Source organism: Schistosoma mansoni (assembly GCF_000237925.1).
Source record: "Schistosoma mansoni, WGS project CABG00000000 data, chromosome 1 unplaced supercontig 0010, strain Puerto Rico, whole genome shotgun sequence".
Classification (NCBI taxonomy): Eukaryota; Metazoa; Platyhelminthes; class Trematoda; order Strigeidida; family Schistosomatidae; genus Schistosoma; species Schistosoma mansoni.
Window position 1 is genome coordinate 877845 of NW_017385987.1, and position 14649 is coordinate 892493.

Here is a 14649-nt window from a genome sequence, read left to right on the forward strand (position 1 = left end):
TAGTCCGGGTAGAGGGTATTGAGAAGCAAACTCATCACTCTCAAGTTTCAACTGTTGTATCATTGAACGTACTTCGACATTTGTTTCATCAACAACCTAGTTAGAAAAAGAAATGAGACTAGTTACTGCATATACACATACATGAGAGACGTTATAAATTTCAACTATATAAAATCCCTAAAATTTCCACGAAATCCCCTTATGATAATGATCATATGCTTACAAGTGACTGACTCCATGAGGTATTTCCTGGAGTTCTGGTGAGAAGCAGTGACCAGTTGAGTTCAACCAGGTCTGTTGTGAGATATCAACTCACTGAAAACATTGTTGAATAGTTGCTCAATTTCGTGAGCCAGTTGAAGTTAGACATTAACACCGTCGCATGCCGGCCGGCTCAGTGGTCTAGAGGTTAGGCGCTCGCACGCGAGACTGATAGGTTCTGTGTTTGAATCTCGCGAGGAGAGATCGTGGATGCGCACTACTGAGGAGTCCCACAATAAGAGGAAATGGCCTTACAGTGCTTGCAGGTTTTCCATAGTGGTCTAACTTCAATTGACTCATGATCTCAACTATTGAAATTACTATAATATCCGCAAAACCCCTTCTTAAATTATTTGTAACTTGATGGATCAATTTTTAGTTTGGCTATACAATAACTTTATTCACCTTGTAAAATGAATAATCCGTAAAGCTTGTTATAATTTGTTTTATTTGATATAAATAATAAAACTTTGATCAAATATCGTTTATCTTTAAAAAAATTTACAATGTTCAAATTTACTAAAAAAGTAATAGTATGATATACTAATTAATGAAGTTTCAAATTTCTCTGAAAACATCTTTTTTAAAAAAAATATTGTCAATACAATTGGGAAAATCATGCGAAAACTAGGTTCAGAGAATTCTGCTAATAGCCAATAAATCACATTTGTTTAAGGATAGTTTATTTAAAACACGTTTCATATGATATAATGGTTGTATTTCAACTTGATTCACTGAATCCAACCATTATTGAGGAATAAGCTACTTAAAATTGATTAACAATAACTGAACAATCAATATATGTGCGATTTACATAACTGAAATAATCACATTAAACATACAATTAATTCCTTTCTGATACTTAGTTACATTATAGTAAATATCGAAATAGCTTCATTTTTAAATTATTTAACCAGTCCCTTATACTATTACTCGATATATATATATATATATATATATTGAATATTACCCCATGGAAATTTATATATACTTCAGATTATATTATCATTACATGAACTAATAAACAAAAGATAAACTGGGCGTGGTTTAAAAATTTTAAAAACAATACTATAATATTGATTGTCCCATATAATACAAATATTATCTTAGGGATACTTATATGTATTTAGAATTTCGCTCAAGGAAATAATCCTGTATTTTGGAATTTACATGAGTTTAATTTTAAAATTTCAATACTAATAGAAATCATAAAAATGATATCATCAGAATAATTAAAAAAATATGAGTTTATATTAACTTATATTATTCTCAAGTTGCTAAGCAACTATTTTAGCAACCACTACTGTCCTTACTCTTCTGTACAATTTCCCCTTCATAGTATTAAAGTATAACCATGCATATATATATCACCTATTGAAAAAAGCTAAATTGGAATAAATTAGAAATTAATTATTGTCTCCATTGTTCTGAGACAAGGTTTACTGTTTTGATTGCCACCTGCCTTTACAAAAAAATTACTAGATAATAAGTTACTATGTAGTTAAATATAATAAGCAGAAGATCAGTTAGTGTGAAGTTACACGTTATTCTTTAGACAATATGTAACATTTTTAGGTAATGTGTTATATCGATGACAGCTATGAAAACATCACTTGACATTAATTATGCGTATGGATTCTATTTTTCCAATTAAGATGAATAAAGCAGATAGAAAATTTGTTTTGAAAGTCATATAATAAAACTACTCTATTTCGATTTTTGCAGTTGCGATAACTGTTTAAGATAATTTATGTTTGTAGTATTATGAATACTATTTTCAAGCCATTACGATTCAATGTGTTTAGCTTTTATAATTTACATGGTGGATCAACATTATTTAGATGACCATTAAAACCTAGGAACTACTGAAAAACTGCTTCGTCCTAACACGAAACTCCATAACAGCATTTATTAAAATTTATTTGACTGAACTGTTTACAAATTTTAAATATAATTCTCTTTGCCTAAATAATGGTTAAAAAATTATGGACTGAATAAACTCACAAACGAAAATTATTTTTCCATGACTTTGTAACTCAGTGTTTAGTTGTTTTCTGAGTAACCAGAAGATTTCTATAGTCTATGTAATCAACGTCTTCAATATCTACTGTTGTTAAATGACTCTTAGTTGACATGAAACATAGTTGTCTAATGGTTACTAGATTAATTAATTTATGCTGAATTTTACACTCATTTAATGCTCATTTTATTCCATATTTAGTGAAAAATCAAGTTGAATGTCAAAATGTTTTCTTTATTATACAAGTAAATACTTAACCACTACTTACCATAAATGAATAATATATTTGTAGTATCCCGATGAGTAGAAAAGTCAGATTTTCTGACGTTTCGTGATTCAGTGCAAGCTACTTCTTCAGAAAATAAATAACCAAATTAACATCAACGCAATTTTTCTACTCATCGGGATATTACAAATACATTATTTTTTTATAACAATCTACCCAATGCTCAGTTTATTCAAAATTATGAAATCAAAACTTGGTAATGATACCTACAAACTACTTACCATAGTTTCTTTTTTAATTATCACTTAATTTTTTTCTTATATAGTTCAATGAAAACTAAAAATAAACAAAATTAAATGTGAAGATATATTTTTTCAATGTTTCTCTATTGTATTACCGGTTATATTTATCATATCAAAACTTTCGTCTAAATTTGAACGAATAGTTTCACAGTATTTAGGCGCTTAGTTAATCTAAGACATTTTGGAAGAAAAATATATTTGTAAAATCTCAGCGATTGAATTTAAAGTAAATGCAACGTTTACTACTTTGATTAACATGGGAAGTAGTTTAAAATGTAAAATTAATAAGTCTAAACTGAATATTCAAATACAATAGGACTTAATTTTAGTGTAAGTGAAACAGCATGCTAATAATAGAAGGAATTATTTAGATCAAAGTTAATAAACTAATGCTTATGAAAAAAGACAGAAAAATAAATAGAAATAAACATATTTGTATTTTGATCGTAGAATTCTTGAATTGATGTAAGCTAGACTATCATAGAAAACCTGAAAGCACTGGACGGTAGTCTCGTCCTAATACGGGACTCCTCAGTAGTATGCATCCACAAACTCATATGCTGACCTCGGACTCAGGAATTATGATCTTGCGCCTGAACGCTTAACTTCGTAAAGTCAATTTTCATTTCTTCAAGGGAAACAAAAGTGTTTAATCAAAAATAATAAGAATTTATCCATTTATCATGTTAGGTTAAGATGGTTTGTTGGTTTTAAATAAATCAAAATCTCTAATAGTAATTTATTTTTTTTTGTTTGTCATTTTTCCTTATAATTCTCTGTTGACATAATCTCTAATAGACTACAAACAGAAATATAGGTCATTTTGCTATTATTTTAATCATTACCATGGTTATAATTTTGCTCATAGCTATATGAAATAACCATTATTTAGTGTGGAAAAAAAAATACTATATTTATATATAGGTTCAGCTTTATGAAAATTCATTTGTGAATTAACAAAAAAGAAGAATAGTGTACTATTAGCTCCAGCAAAAACATTGTTCTATTATTAGAATATATAAATATTTCTAAATTAAAATATAGTTTCACTCCTGAACTAATATTAAGGTCTTTTTAGTCATAATATAACATAGATATATTGTAGAATGAAATAGTACACTTCTTGATATGGTGAAGATTTGTAGCTCAAGTGGATGATTTTGATGATGGAGTTTTGTTCTCTGAGCTGGATCGTTCAGTCGTAGAGCTTTCATTGTCCTTCTGAACGACAGTGTCAGCACAAACTTCGAGTAGAAGTTGTTTTTATTTTCAAAATAACTCAGCTATTAAATTCACTTAGTATTATTTGTTTGAATATTCCCATTGATGTTTAGGACTGCAACTGGTCAGTATCTAATTGGCATATGTGCATACTCTGCGTATTGCCTTGATATTGCCTAAATTCACAAACATTGTAAGCAAACATGGATAGTGGTTAGCAGTGGAATCCAGTATGACGCACGTTTCGTCCCATTTGGAACTCGTCAGCTGGCGATGGCGTTTGAAGCGAAAGGTACTGGGTTCGAGTCCCAGAGTGAACACCAACTCTGAGATGCAGGTACATCCAGCTGGCGAGTCCCGAATAGGACGAAACGCGCATCCTCGATTCCATCCACTGCTAGCCACTATCCATCTTTGCTTACCATGCTTGTGAATTAAGGCTATATCGAGGCAATACACACAGTATACACATATGTCAATAAGAGACTGACCAGTTGCAGTCCTAAACATCAATGGGAAGATTCAAACAACCAATACCATGTGAATTTTAATAACTATTATTATTACTTTTATTAATAACACACAAAATTTATATTTTTCACTATTTTATAGATACAATAAATTAGTTATTCAATATTTTTATGTTATATTTATTGTAAATGTTAAGATAACGAATCAATTCAAATTGATGAATGATTTGTCAAAAATAATTTTCAATCCATGGCTTATCATCATTCATTCATTCATTAAACATTTTATGTGGGTTTTTTTCATAAAGCTTATCCGAAAGAAAAACAAACAAGAAAATACACAGCTGACGTTTCTTCACTTAAATTATTCAAATATATAACAAGTTATATTTACATATTATTAGATTGGTTGCTATAGTAAATCATAATTGACAATAATGTATCTCAATGTATAATAAATGTGAAGATTGAATTCTGTTCAGAAAGTATTTCGCAACCAGTTTACTGGGAAAAAAAGGTCAATAATCCATCAACAATGATTATTACTCAAGTAATATAGGTCCTTCTTATAATTTGCAAGTTTAAAATGATATGCTATACAGTTAACTAATCGATTAATGTAATTGTAACATGTTAGCTTATTCAAACAAAACATATACATTAATAATGTAAAATATTTAACCACTTCAGTGTATCCATTTTTAATGACAATAGTGACTAAATATGTCAATACAAAAATAATGATACATATATCAATCATCAGATGATTGAAATAGTCTGATAAGCTGATCATTTTAAAGTACTTTTGCTATGGGTATTGAATCTGCTTTTCTTAGTTGTAGGGTTTATTGAGAAAAAAAACATCACTAAAATCTAGAGGAGACTTTTATCTATTTTAATGATGGGTTATTAAAGTATAACATCTTTTTTACTGTTTCATACACACTTAGTTCCCCTGCATTATCCTAAGGAGAGCAAGAACGATGATTGATGCAGGATAATATGAATTAACTTTATTTCTTTAGGTTCTCATTACCTGCTTACAAACTAAGATATTTTGGAATCAACGTTATTACAGATATTGGTATACTTATATATACTAGGGCGATTAAAGATGAAAATATGTATCATGATGTAGCGAAGAATCCAATAAAACTAATAAGGCCATAAAAAAATTTATTTCGGATAAATAAAGTTTGGGAGGGAAAGTTCCAGAACATTGAAATGGTGAATCGAACTGTTGGAGTTAACAAACATTAGATGATTGTGTAATGAAGCAACTAAAAACAGAATAATAGTAATAAAGAAAGATATGAATTGAGATGTCAGTTATGAATTGAAGAAACGACAATGATATAATCAAACTTCAGAAAGAGTTGAACTAATGAATTGTGCAATAAAAAGGATGTAATATTACATTGTTTGTATACCTATAATCTTATTTATTTTCGTGATTGTCAAACATTCTTATAATTTCATAGATCATAATATGCACTTTATGTTCTAAATCTGTCCACGACTGTTACAAATCTATATAGTCTTATTAGTGGGCTCTCTTGTTCATGCTAGAAGGCATATATTATTTGGCTTAGAAAGCAAGTTATTTACTCATTCAGGTGACAATCTAGAAATCTCATCAAGTGTTAAAGTGTTGTTCATATTTTATTAATAGATTAGTACTTGGTTAACTCGTAGTGTGACAGTGTTAACTGAGAGGAGTTTCACATGATGACGTCAAATATGTTGACCATAATGATACAAATAATCTGATTTCTCATCAATTTAAATCTGGTCCTCCTGTGTTGGTTTATATATTTGTCTGCTTATAATCTTTTATCACAAAAAGCAATATCCTACACCTAGTCAAAAGTTATGAAGATAATGTGATTAGATAATAAAGTTATGTATTGATTTGTATTGGAATACATTATAAGTTTATATATTTAAAAAGCAACTACTGCTTTCTGAATTCTTTTTTTTTCGAATACCCACTTGATAAACTTTTTGCGTTTACCTAGTTTTCATGATTTACCTCATTTCATATCAGTAAAGTTTTTCTTTTGTAGATAATTGTTTTATTTATAAATTGAAAATAAACAAAAGTCAATAGATTATAATTTACTTGAATGGATTGTAGTAAGATAATAATTTTGGTATTTTTATTTGAATGATTTGGAAGTTCTTCCTGGCACTACTTAACAAGCATTATCGATATTATGCAACAAACATATAAAATATACTAACCAACTATATAAGAACTTTCGTCTAAACTAGAGCTAATAGTTTCACAGTATTTGGGCGCCGAGTTGATGAAAGAAATATTACTTCCTTGTAAAAGCTTGGACCAGATTGCCAGGCGAAAAGTTGGATCTACTTCAAATTCATTCGCTGAGATTTTACAAATATATTATTCTTATTTAATACTAACCAACTAATGAAAAATAAATTCTATTTAAAAACGTTAACATTTCAATGTTACATGGATATATTCATTTAACAGAAAGCTATAACTGCAATCATCTACAGAATCTACCTGAAATCTTAAGAGAAGCCAATGGTTTATATAAGATTCGAGCACGTATTACGCAATTCCACATACATATGTTGTCATTGAGCTATTTAGGCAATGACTGACATTCCTCAAGACTAAAATATTTATTCTGGTTGTTAACTGGCACTGGCTACTACTCAATGATCAGTCAATGTGAACAAATTTGTTTAAACTCTCATAATTACTTACAAAACTCTTAATTTATGTATACACATAATCAGTTATCAAATATATACAAAATCTTTTTGTAAGAATTAAAACTTAAGCCTCTGTATTAACAGTTTTCTTATTTTATTATTTTTTCGAGTTTATCAATTGAGTAATTTATTTTACTGACCTGTCTATTTATTTATATTTCAGAAAAATAATACCATTAGTCTATCATCAGCAATAACATACATGCATTTGTAAGTAGTAGAGTATTATATATAATAAGAAACAAGTTATAAATCTTAAAATAAAGAAATTATTATTTTAATCTAGAAAAATGAACAAGATGAAAAGTAGAAATATTGTTAACCACATCCTACTACTTTACTCTACGTGATGAGGGAATAAATTAACTAACTGTAAAGGAGAAAAAGGGATTGTAGATGAGGAAGAGGAAGGCGACCAACAACAACAACAGAAACAATAACCTTGAGTAAAAAACAAGTTTAGAAGTAGTTAATAACAGACTAGTTAACATTCGGTTGGTAATTCTGTTCTATTTCAGCACTTGAGTTTGATGTTTATATTCTATAAAGATATATTATACAAATCTAATATTATATATATATATATATATCAACATTTTCATTGGACAGGTTTGGAATAGAAGTAATAGTTGATTTATTCTCTATGCTATGAATAATAAGGATACAAGTTAGACTGAAAACCAGTTTAATCAATAATCACGTACATTAGTAAGTATATGTAATTGCAATTAGCTAACTACATATATATATATATATATATATATATATATATATATATAGCTGTATATGTACATAGAATCTTATGGAGATTGAATATAGATAAGAAAGATCTTTTACTTCTGACAGACATCTTATGAAGCATACGTTCATAATTGAGTTATATGTTATTTCTTTTTACATAAGAGACAGTATATATATGTATACACATATATCTGTAATCCTTCATTCTTTCATTCTTTTTTATCTATTGTTTGTAACTAAGATAGTTTGATATAACTCTGCGTTTAACGAGTGAAACGTTTCCATTTTTTTTATGTGAAACAAACATGAGTATAAACGAAATACAATAAATACTTCTTTATGGATGTAGAATAGAAAACTTTTTAAAAAGTCTTTTTCTGGGTTTAATTCATAAACAATACATATAGGACGAAACGCGCGTCCTGGATTCCACTGCTAGTCACTATCCATCTTTGCTTATACTGCTTGCGAATTAAGGCGATATCGAGGCAATACGCACAGCATGACTATATGCCAATATGAGACTGACCAGTTGCAGTTCTAAACATCAATGAGAGATTCAAACAAACAATAATCAGTGAATTTAAACTTCACCCCATTGCACAAGCAGTTGGTTATCAGGACTCAGTAGCTGAGTAGATAACGCGATGGCGTTTGAAGCTAAAGGTACTGGGTTCGAGTCCCAGAGTGAACACCAACTCTGAGATGCAGGTACATCCAGCTGGCGAGTCCCGAATAGGACGAAACGCGCGTCCTCGATTCCATCCACTGCTAGCCACTACCCATTTTTGCTTACAATACATGGTCTTATTGGTAAAAATCGTTGAAAAATTCAGTCATGCACCTTTGAGTGAGCTCATTTATAAAATTCTTGCCACATACAATACGAAGCTAAACATTTAACTTACACTTTATTTATTGTAACATTAAGTGATACAATTGTGGAAACATTAATATAATTAACTTTGAACACTTTCCTAACAGTCATTCATTAAATCAACAAACAATTATAACTATCAAATATAACAATATTTTTAATGATCCAGATCTTTCAGACGTTTTTTAGTCGCATAAAAGAATTTTTCACACTAGTTTATCATCAATCTATCAGTTCTCAAACTACCTATTGATATCACTATGTTTTTCTCATAACAATAAATGATGAGAATTTCTTGCTTCTGTTCTGTACGTAACTTGATGATCACTTTTAAAATTCACTGCAATAATGAAATAGATTTTATTATATTAAATCATTTTTGAAGCGGTATAACTAGACTTTAAGTGATACATAAGAATTATTCTTTATATCGTTGAAATCATGAGTCAATTGAAGCTAGACCACCATGAAAAACCTGGAAGCACTCGACTGCCGTTTCGTCCTATTGTAGGACTCTTCAGCAGTGCGCGTCCACGACCCCGCCTCGCGAGATTCAAACTCAGGACCTATCAGTCTCGCACGCGAGCGCGTAACAACTAGATCACTGAGCCGGCATCCAATGTTGTTAATGTCTAACTCCAACCAATCCACAAAATGGAGTGACTATTCAGTAAGTTGATATCTTACAACAGATTTGGTTGAACTTCACTGGTTACTGCTTCTCCATATATAAAATTACTAAAATCTTCACAAAACCCCTTTCTAATAATTGTTCTTTATTTGGAATTAATAGTACAAAGATGACTGCAAGCTCGTTGTCAGTAAGAAGTAATGATTTCTATGCAATAAAAATTTCACCGTAATTAAATAACTTTTATTCATTATTCTTAAGTTTAAAAAGTGATATATTCACTTAGATTGCTAGTTTATTTACAATTTCAGAACAGATTATATTCATTGAGATATGGATTTCAAACTGTTCTATGATTGTGACTATGACTGTTTTTTTTTTATTATTACCCATCTAAATGATATCAGTAATTTCATAATTTAAAGTAAGTTAACTTATCCTAATGGTAATCAATTATTAATGAGATAATTTTTAGAATATGTCATATAAGATTCTTTAAGTTTTACATCCTTTTTTTTCTTGAGTTGAATTATTTATTTGGCAATCTTTTTACTGTGTCCCTAAATTTCTAAGTCAGTTATTTTGAATTACATCCTAGTTAAATTGTATTTGTTTTTTCTGTCGTTGTTAAGCACTACTATTCCGTCTAGTTTATTTTATTTGAGACTCTGATAAATCAATTTTTCTTTGTAGGAGATAACTTTAACTTTGTATGCGTCTCGAAAAAAACGGCTTTCTTTAATAGTTCACTTGGTCGATTGTTTTTAGATCATTAAGTCTAGCATAGGTAACCATTTATGTTACCAAGCACTTAACATCAGAAACTGATCATTGCTTTCTTACTTGTTGATGAATAAATTATGGTACTAACATTTTAGAGATTATATAATGCAAAGTATATTTTTAATCAGTGTCAGTGATTCAAAATATCCACTACTTGTTAGATAAAACTATTTTCAAGATTCTAAAATATACAAGTTAATGTATGAGAAAAGATATCTCTTTAATAAAACTTTATTACTTACTTTGATCTTCTTCTAAGCCTAAATTTAAAATTGCTCGAAGTATTGCATCAACACTATTCACACCTAATAGATCTAATGTTTTGTTTAATCGATTAGATGTGCTTGTTCCACCAGCATTACCAGCAGCATTGTTGTATTTACCAGAAATCTCTTCAGTTGATTTAAGTGTTCTTTTCTTAGGTGAATGATGTGAATAATCTTTACTTGATGATAAAGCAAGTGATAACAACGATCCAGTAATATCATTAGTAAATGAAGTATGTTGAAGTTCTTGTATAAAATTTTGCTCTGCATTTTGAGTTCGTGTAATTAGTGATTGAGATACCTAAAAATGTAAAATTATTTGAAATAAAATAACTATGTACTTAAAGAATTTATTAGATGATTGAGTGTTTGATTTTCTTTTATGAATCTCCTGTGTGAAATTTAATCAATATGACTAATCTAAGACAGTGGATATTTATTGGGAACACTGATAATTATTGTTCAATGTGAATTAAAATTATTTTGGAATGTCAATAATGAAAATGTTATCAATGTCGTATTCAACCTTTAACAGACGTTTTGATATTTATGTGATCTGTAATAAACAGTGTTATTACCACCCACTAACAGACGTAATGTATCCTATAAATATAGAGTACTAATATATATATATATATATATATATATATATATATATATATATATATTCAAACATAGTAGGGCATATACTTGAAATCATGAGTCAATTAAAGCTAGACCACAGTAGAAAACAACAAAAATTGTTTAACATTGAAAAGTCATTTGAACTTCTCAAAAATTGTTCAGTAAATATAAATATTTCACAACCTCAGTGAACGTTGTGAAATAGATAAAATCAATAAACCTACGGTGAGAGACTACTTACAAAATATTTGTTATATAATTATACTTCTCAATGGATTATTATTCTAAATATAATCTTTTTAGGAAAATACTGAACATATCACAATTGGTGATCATATATTGTTTGCTTTATCAGATTATGTCTATTGCTTTCAACGAAGCAGGAGAGACTTTAATCCAACAGCATTCGAGATGAATAAGTCTGACTTACAATCCAATAACTAGTACCCTTTTAATTAGTTATGTATCTAGTTGAAGAAGAAATATGATATGGAGCTTAGGTAGTTACATATTTTTAAATAGAGATTTGAACAATTTCATACTTTGGACTTTATTTTCTATATATATATATATATATATATATATATATATATATATATATATAAGATAAATATCCTCCGAACTATTGGTACTAAGCAGATTAAAATTATTCTACTTGTCTATTGATTTAAAGCTCAGAAACATACGTTCTGCTCACTAAACTTAAATTTGTACCTGATATTCTAGCACATTCTAGTTTAACGCTACTTTAGAGATAGTTTCAAGTGAATTTGAATTTTGGTCTTTATAATTCATATCGGTTCAAACCGATAATTCTCATCTTAAATCACAGCTCATGTTTTATTTATAACCATAAATTAATTCATTTCAGGAAACAAGATGACAGAAGTCCTAACGTCGTTTGATGCCGGTTGAATGGTCTAGAGGTTAAGCGTTCACGCTCGATTCGAAGGTCCTGGGTTTAAATCCCGCGTTGAGAGGTCCTATACTAGGATGAAACGACCGTCCAGTGATTCCAGGTTTTCGATGGTGGTCTAACATTGATCGATTCACGATCTCAATTAAAACTCAACAATTTCCACAACCATATACTAATTAATAGCTTACATATTTAGTATTGAGAAAATAAACTCTTTTGCTTTATGAGTAGTGTAGCATAACAAAATATTTCCTATCCGTTAGCCATTACTTTTTCCATTAACTGGTATTTGTTTTCTTATGAGAAAATATAAATCCAAAGGTTCACCGCAACAATGATCTATAATTTATTAACTTGGCTATCCTAAAGTTATTAATTCAATACTATTCATCATTGAAACAGTTATGTTTTTAATTCATTTGGTGTTTTTTGTTTGAATTCTCCCATTGGTGTTTAGGAATGCAATCGGTCAGTCTCCTATTGGCGTAAGGGCATCTTTTGCAGGTTGCTTTGATACTTCTAGGCACCATCCACCTTGGCTTATCATTCTTGTGACTTAAGCAATATCGAGGCAATCCGCATAGCATGCACATGTGCCAATAAGAGACTGATCAATTGGCGTCCTAAACATCAGTGAGAAGATACAAACAAACAATACAAAATGAATTTAAACTACACCTCATTGCACAAGCTATCGGCTATCAGGACTCAGTGGCTAAGTGGATAAAGCGATAGCATTTGAAGTGAACGGTATTAGGTTCGTGTCCCGGAATGAACATCAATACTTGGGTGCAGATACATCTAGATGACAAGTCCCAAATAGGATGAGACACGCGTCCTGGATTTCACTGGTAGCTACAATCAACCAAATATGAGATAATATGATAATCAGAAACATAAATATGTTATCAAGAATTAATTTACCAAAAGAAATGCGGACGGATCACTTTCTTTAAGCATTTCAATACAAAATTGAATAAGACCAGTTGATTTAGTTAACAATGATGTGACACGATTAATTTGTTCCTTAAGACAATGAATACGTTTAGTTCTTTCATCTCGTAAACGTTCTGTTAGTTCTTGTTTTTTTGTTTCAATTGCAGTAATCAATGTGTTAAGTTGTTCAACAAGTTCTTTTTCTGAATCTGCAAGATTTCTCTGCAAAAAATAATTTGTACAAAAATATAAAACACAATTACCGAAAGTTAAGTAAATACGTCTCATCAAAAATTTCACTGATTGTCAACTGGGTCAATGAATAGGTTTTTGTGCTGAGCTACGCATAATTGGTTAGTAAAGTTGATAGTCAACTAGTGAGTCACAAGATAGGAAGACCCACGTATCTCCGACTGCTTAGTTAAATGGTATCACTAAAATATTACGCAACAGTGTATCAATTTTATGCAACTTAGTAAATCTTCATTAGACTACAGGGTTTCATGATCTTTCATGTATGTTTACACTCAAGAATGAGGAGATATTTGAAAAAGAAACAATAATTTAGGAAACTCATTTTAGTGATCATCACATTATCACTTTTTGATTTACTTAACTACGAAATCCAACTGTTAACCAAATCTTCAGTTATTTTAACGATTTTCCGAAGGTTTAGAGTCGGTAGAGAAAATTAAACTTTACAAATGTATTCACTATAATATTGATCATCTGGATACTGACAACTAACTTTGAGACGAAGTGCTAAAGTCCTAGTGAGAAGTTTGGAGTAATACTTTCACTCAATAGGCTTACTAAATAACTATTATGCTATCTTGTATGCTGACAGACTGAAAATGTGAAGTATCGGGTTTCAAATCAATCGTCTATAAAGAACTCCTTCTTCGTGTAAGTAGTAGATCTTTGAGAAGTGACAAGTATACAGAGCTAAGAAGTCACGAACTAGAATCAAACGCCTATTAAGCTGATATCAGATTATAAAGAAATCGTTTCACCAACAGTAAAAAATAAATACTGTATACATAAAAATCTTATTTAGTCTATATTTAATGCATTTTAATTTCGGAATAAAAGTCATTAAAATAACCAAAAAAATACATTAACTAAATTAAATTCCTCTAACAAATTATGAAAAAGTCTTACATACCCGTAAATATATTAGTTCATAAAACCCTTTGATAATCAGTAGGTGAAACGAATATTAATTACACAACACTGTAGACACACAGACTTTATGAGTTTTTAAGTCACGACACTCTTTATAATACAGAATGCTGGCCGGCGGCCTATGCTCCATTGGGAGTAACAGGCGTAAGTAAGTAATTTAAAAATTACTAATTAATCTTGAAACCTTCTGAATCAATTTTTTTCTTGTTGTCTTTTTATATCCATGTTTATCGTTGATATATGTCTTAATGGTTGATAAATCTTGAATGATGTCTGAACTATGTTTTTCTGTATGATTAACATTCTTAAGTATTGACACAGATCTAACTAATAGGAATTGCATTTTTTCAAGCTCCTTGGATACAAATGAGAACTAGTATTGTATAGTTTATCAGTTGCTATCATAAGATTTTTAATCGATTAATATACATTCTCAGAT

General features: G+C 29.6%; 1 protein-coding gene and 1 non-coding gene across 2 annotated transcripts in view; one reads left to right on the forward strand and one right to left on the reverse strand.

The window, feature by feature from the left end:
• Window positions 1-13049, reverse strand: part of Smp_175720 (tripartite motif protein trim9, putative) — a gene marked incomplete at both ends in the record, with an annotated part of 44081 nt that extends 31032 nt beyond the window's left edge. The window contains 2 exons of the mRNA XM_018791950.1: window positions 10523-10847; window positions 13014-13049. Of these exons, the coding sequence (XP_018644859.1) occupies window positions 10523-10847; window positions 13014-13049 (361 nt within the window). The remainder of the gene's footprint in view (window positions 1-10522; window positions 10848-13013) is intronic.
• Window positions 8615-8681, forward strand: Smp_tRNA_00495_Gln_TTG.1.1. Its single transcript has one exon. It is a non-coding gene (tRNA).
• Window positions 13050-14649: the final 1600 nt, after the last annotated feature.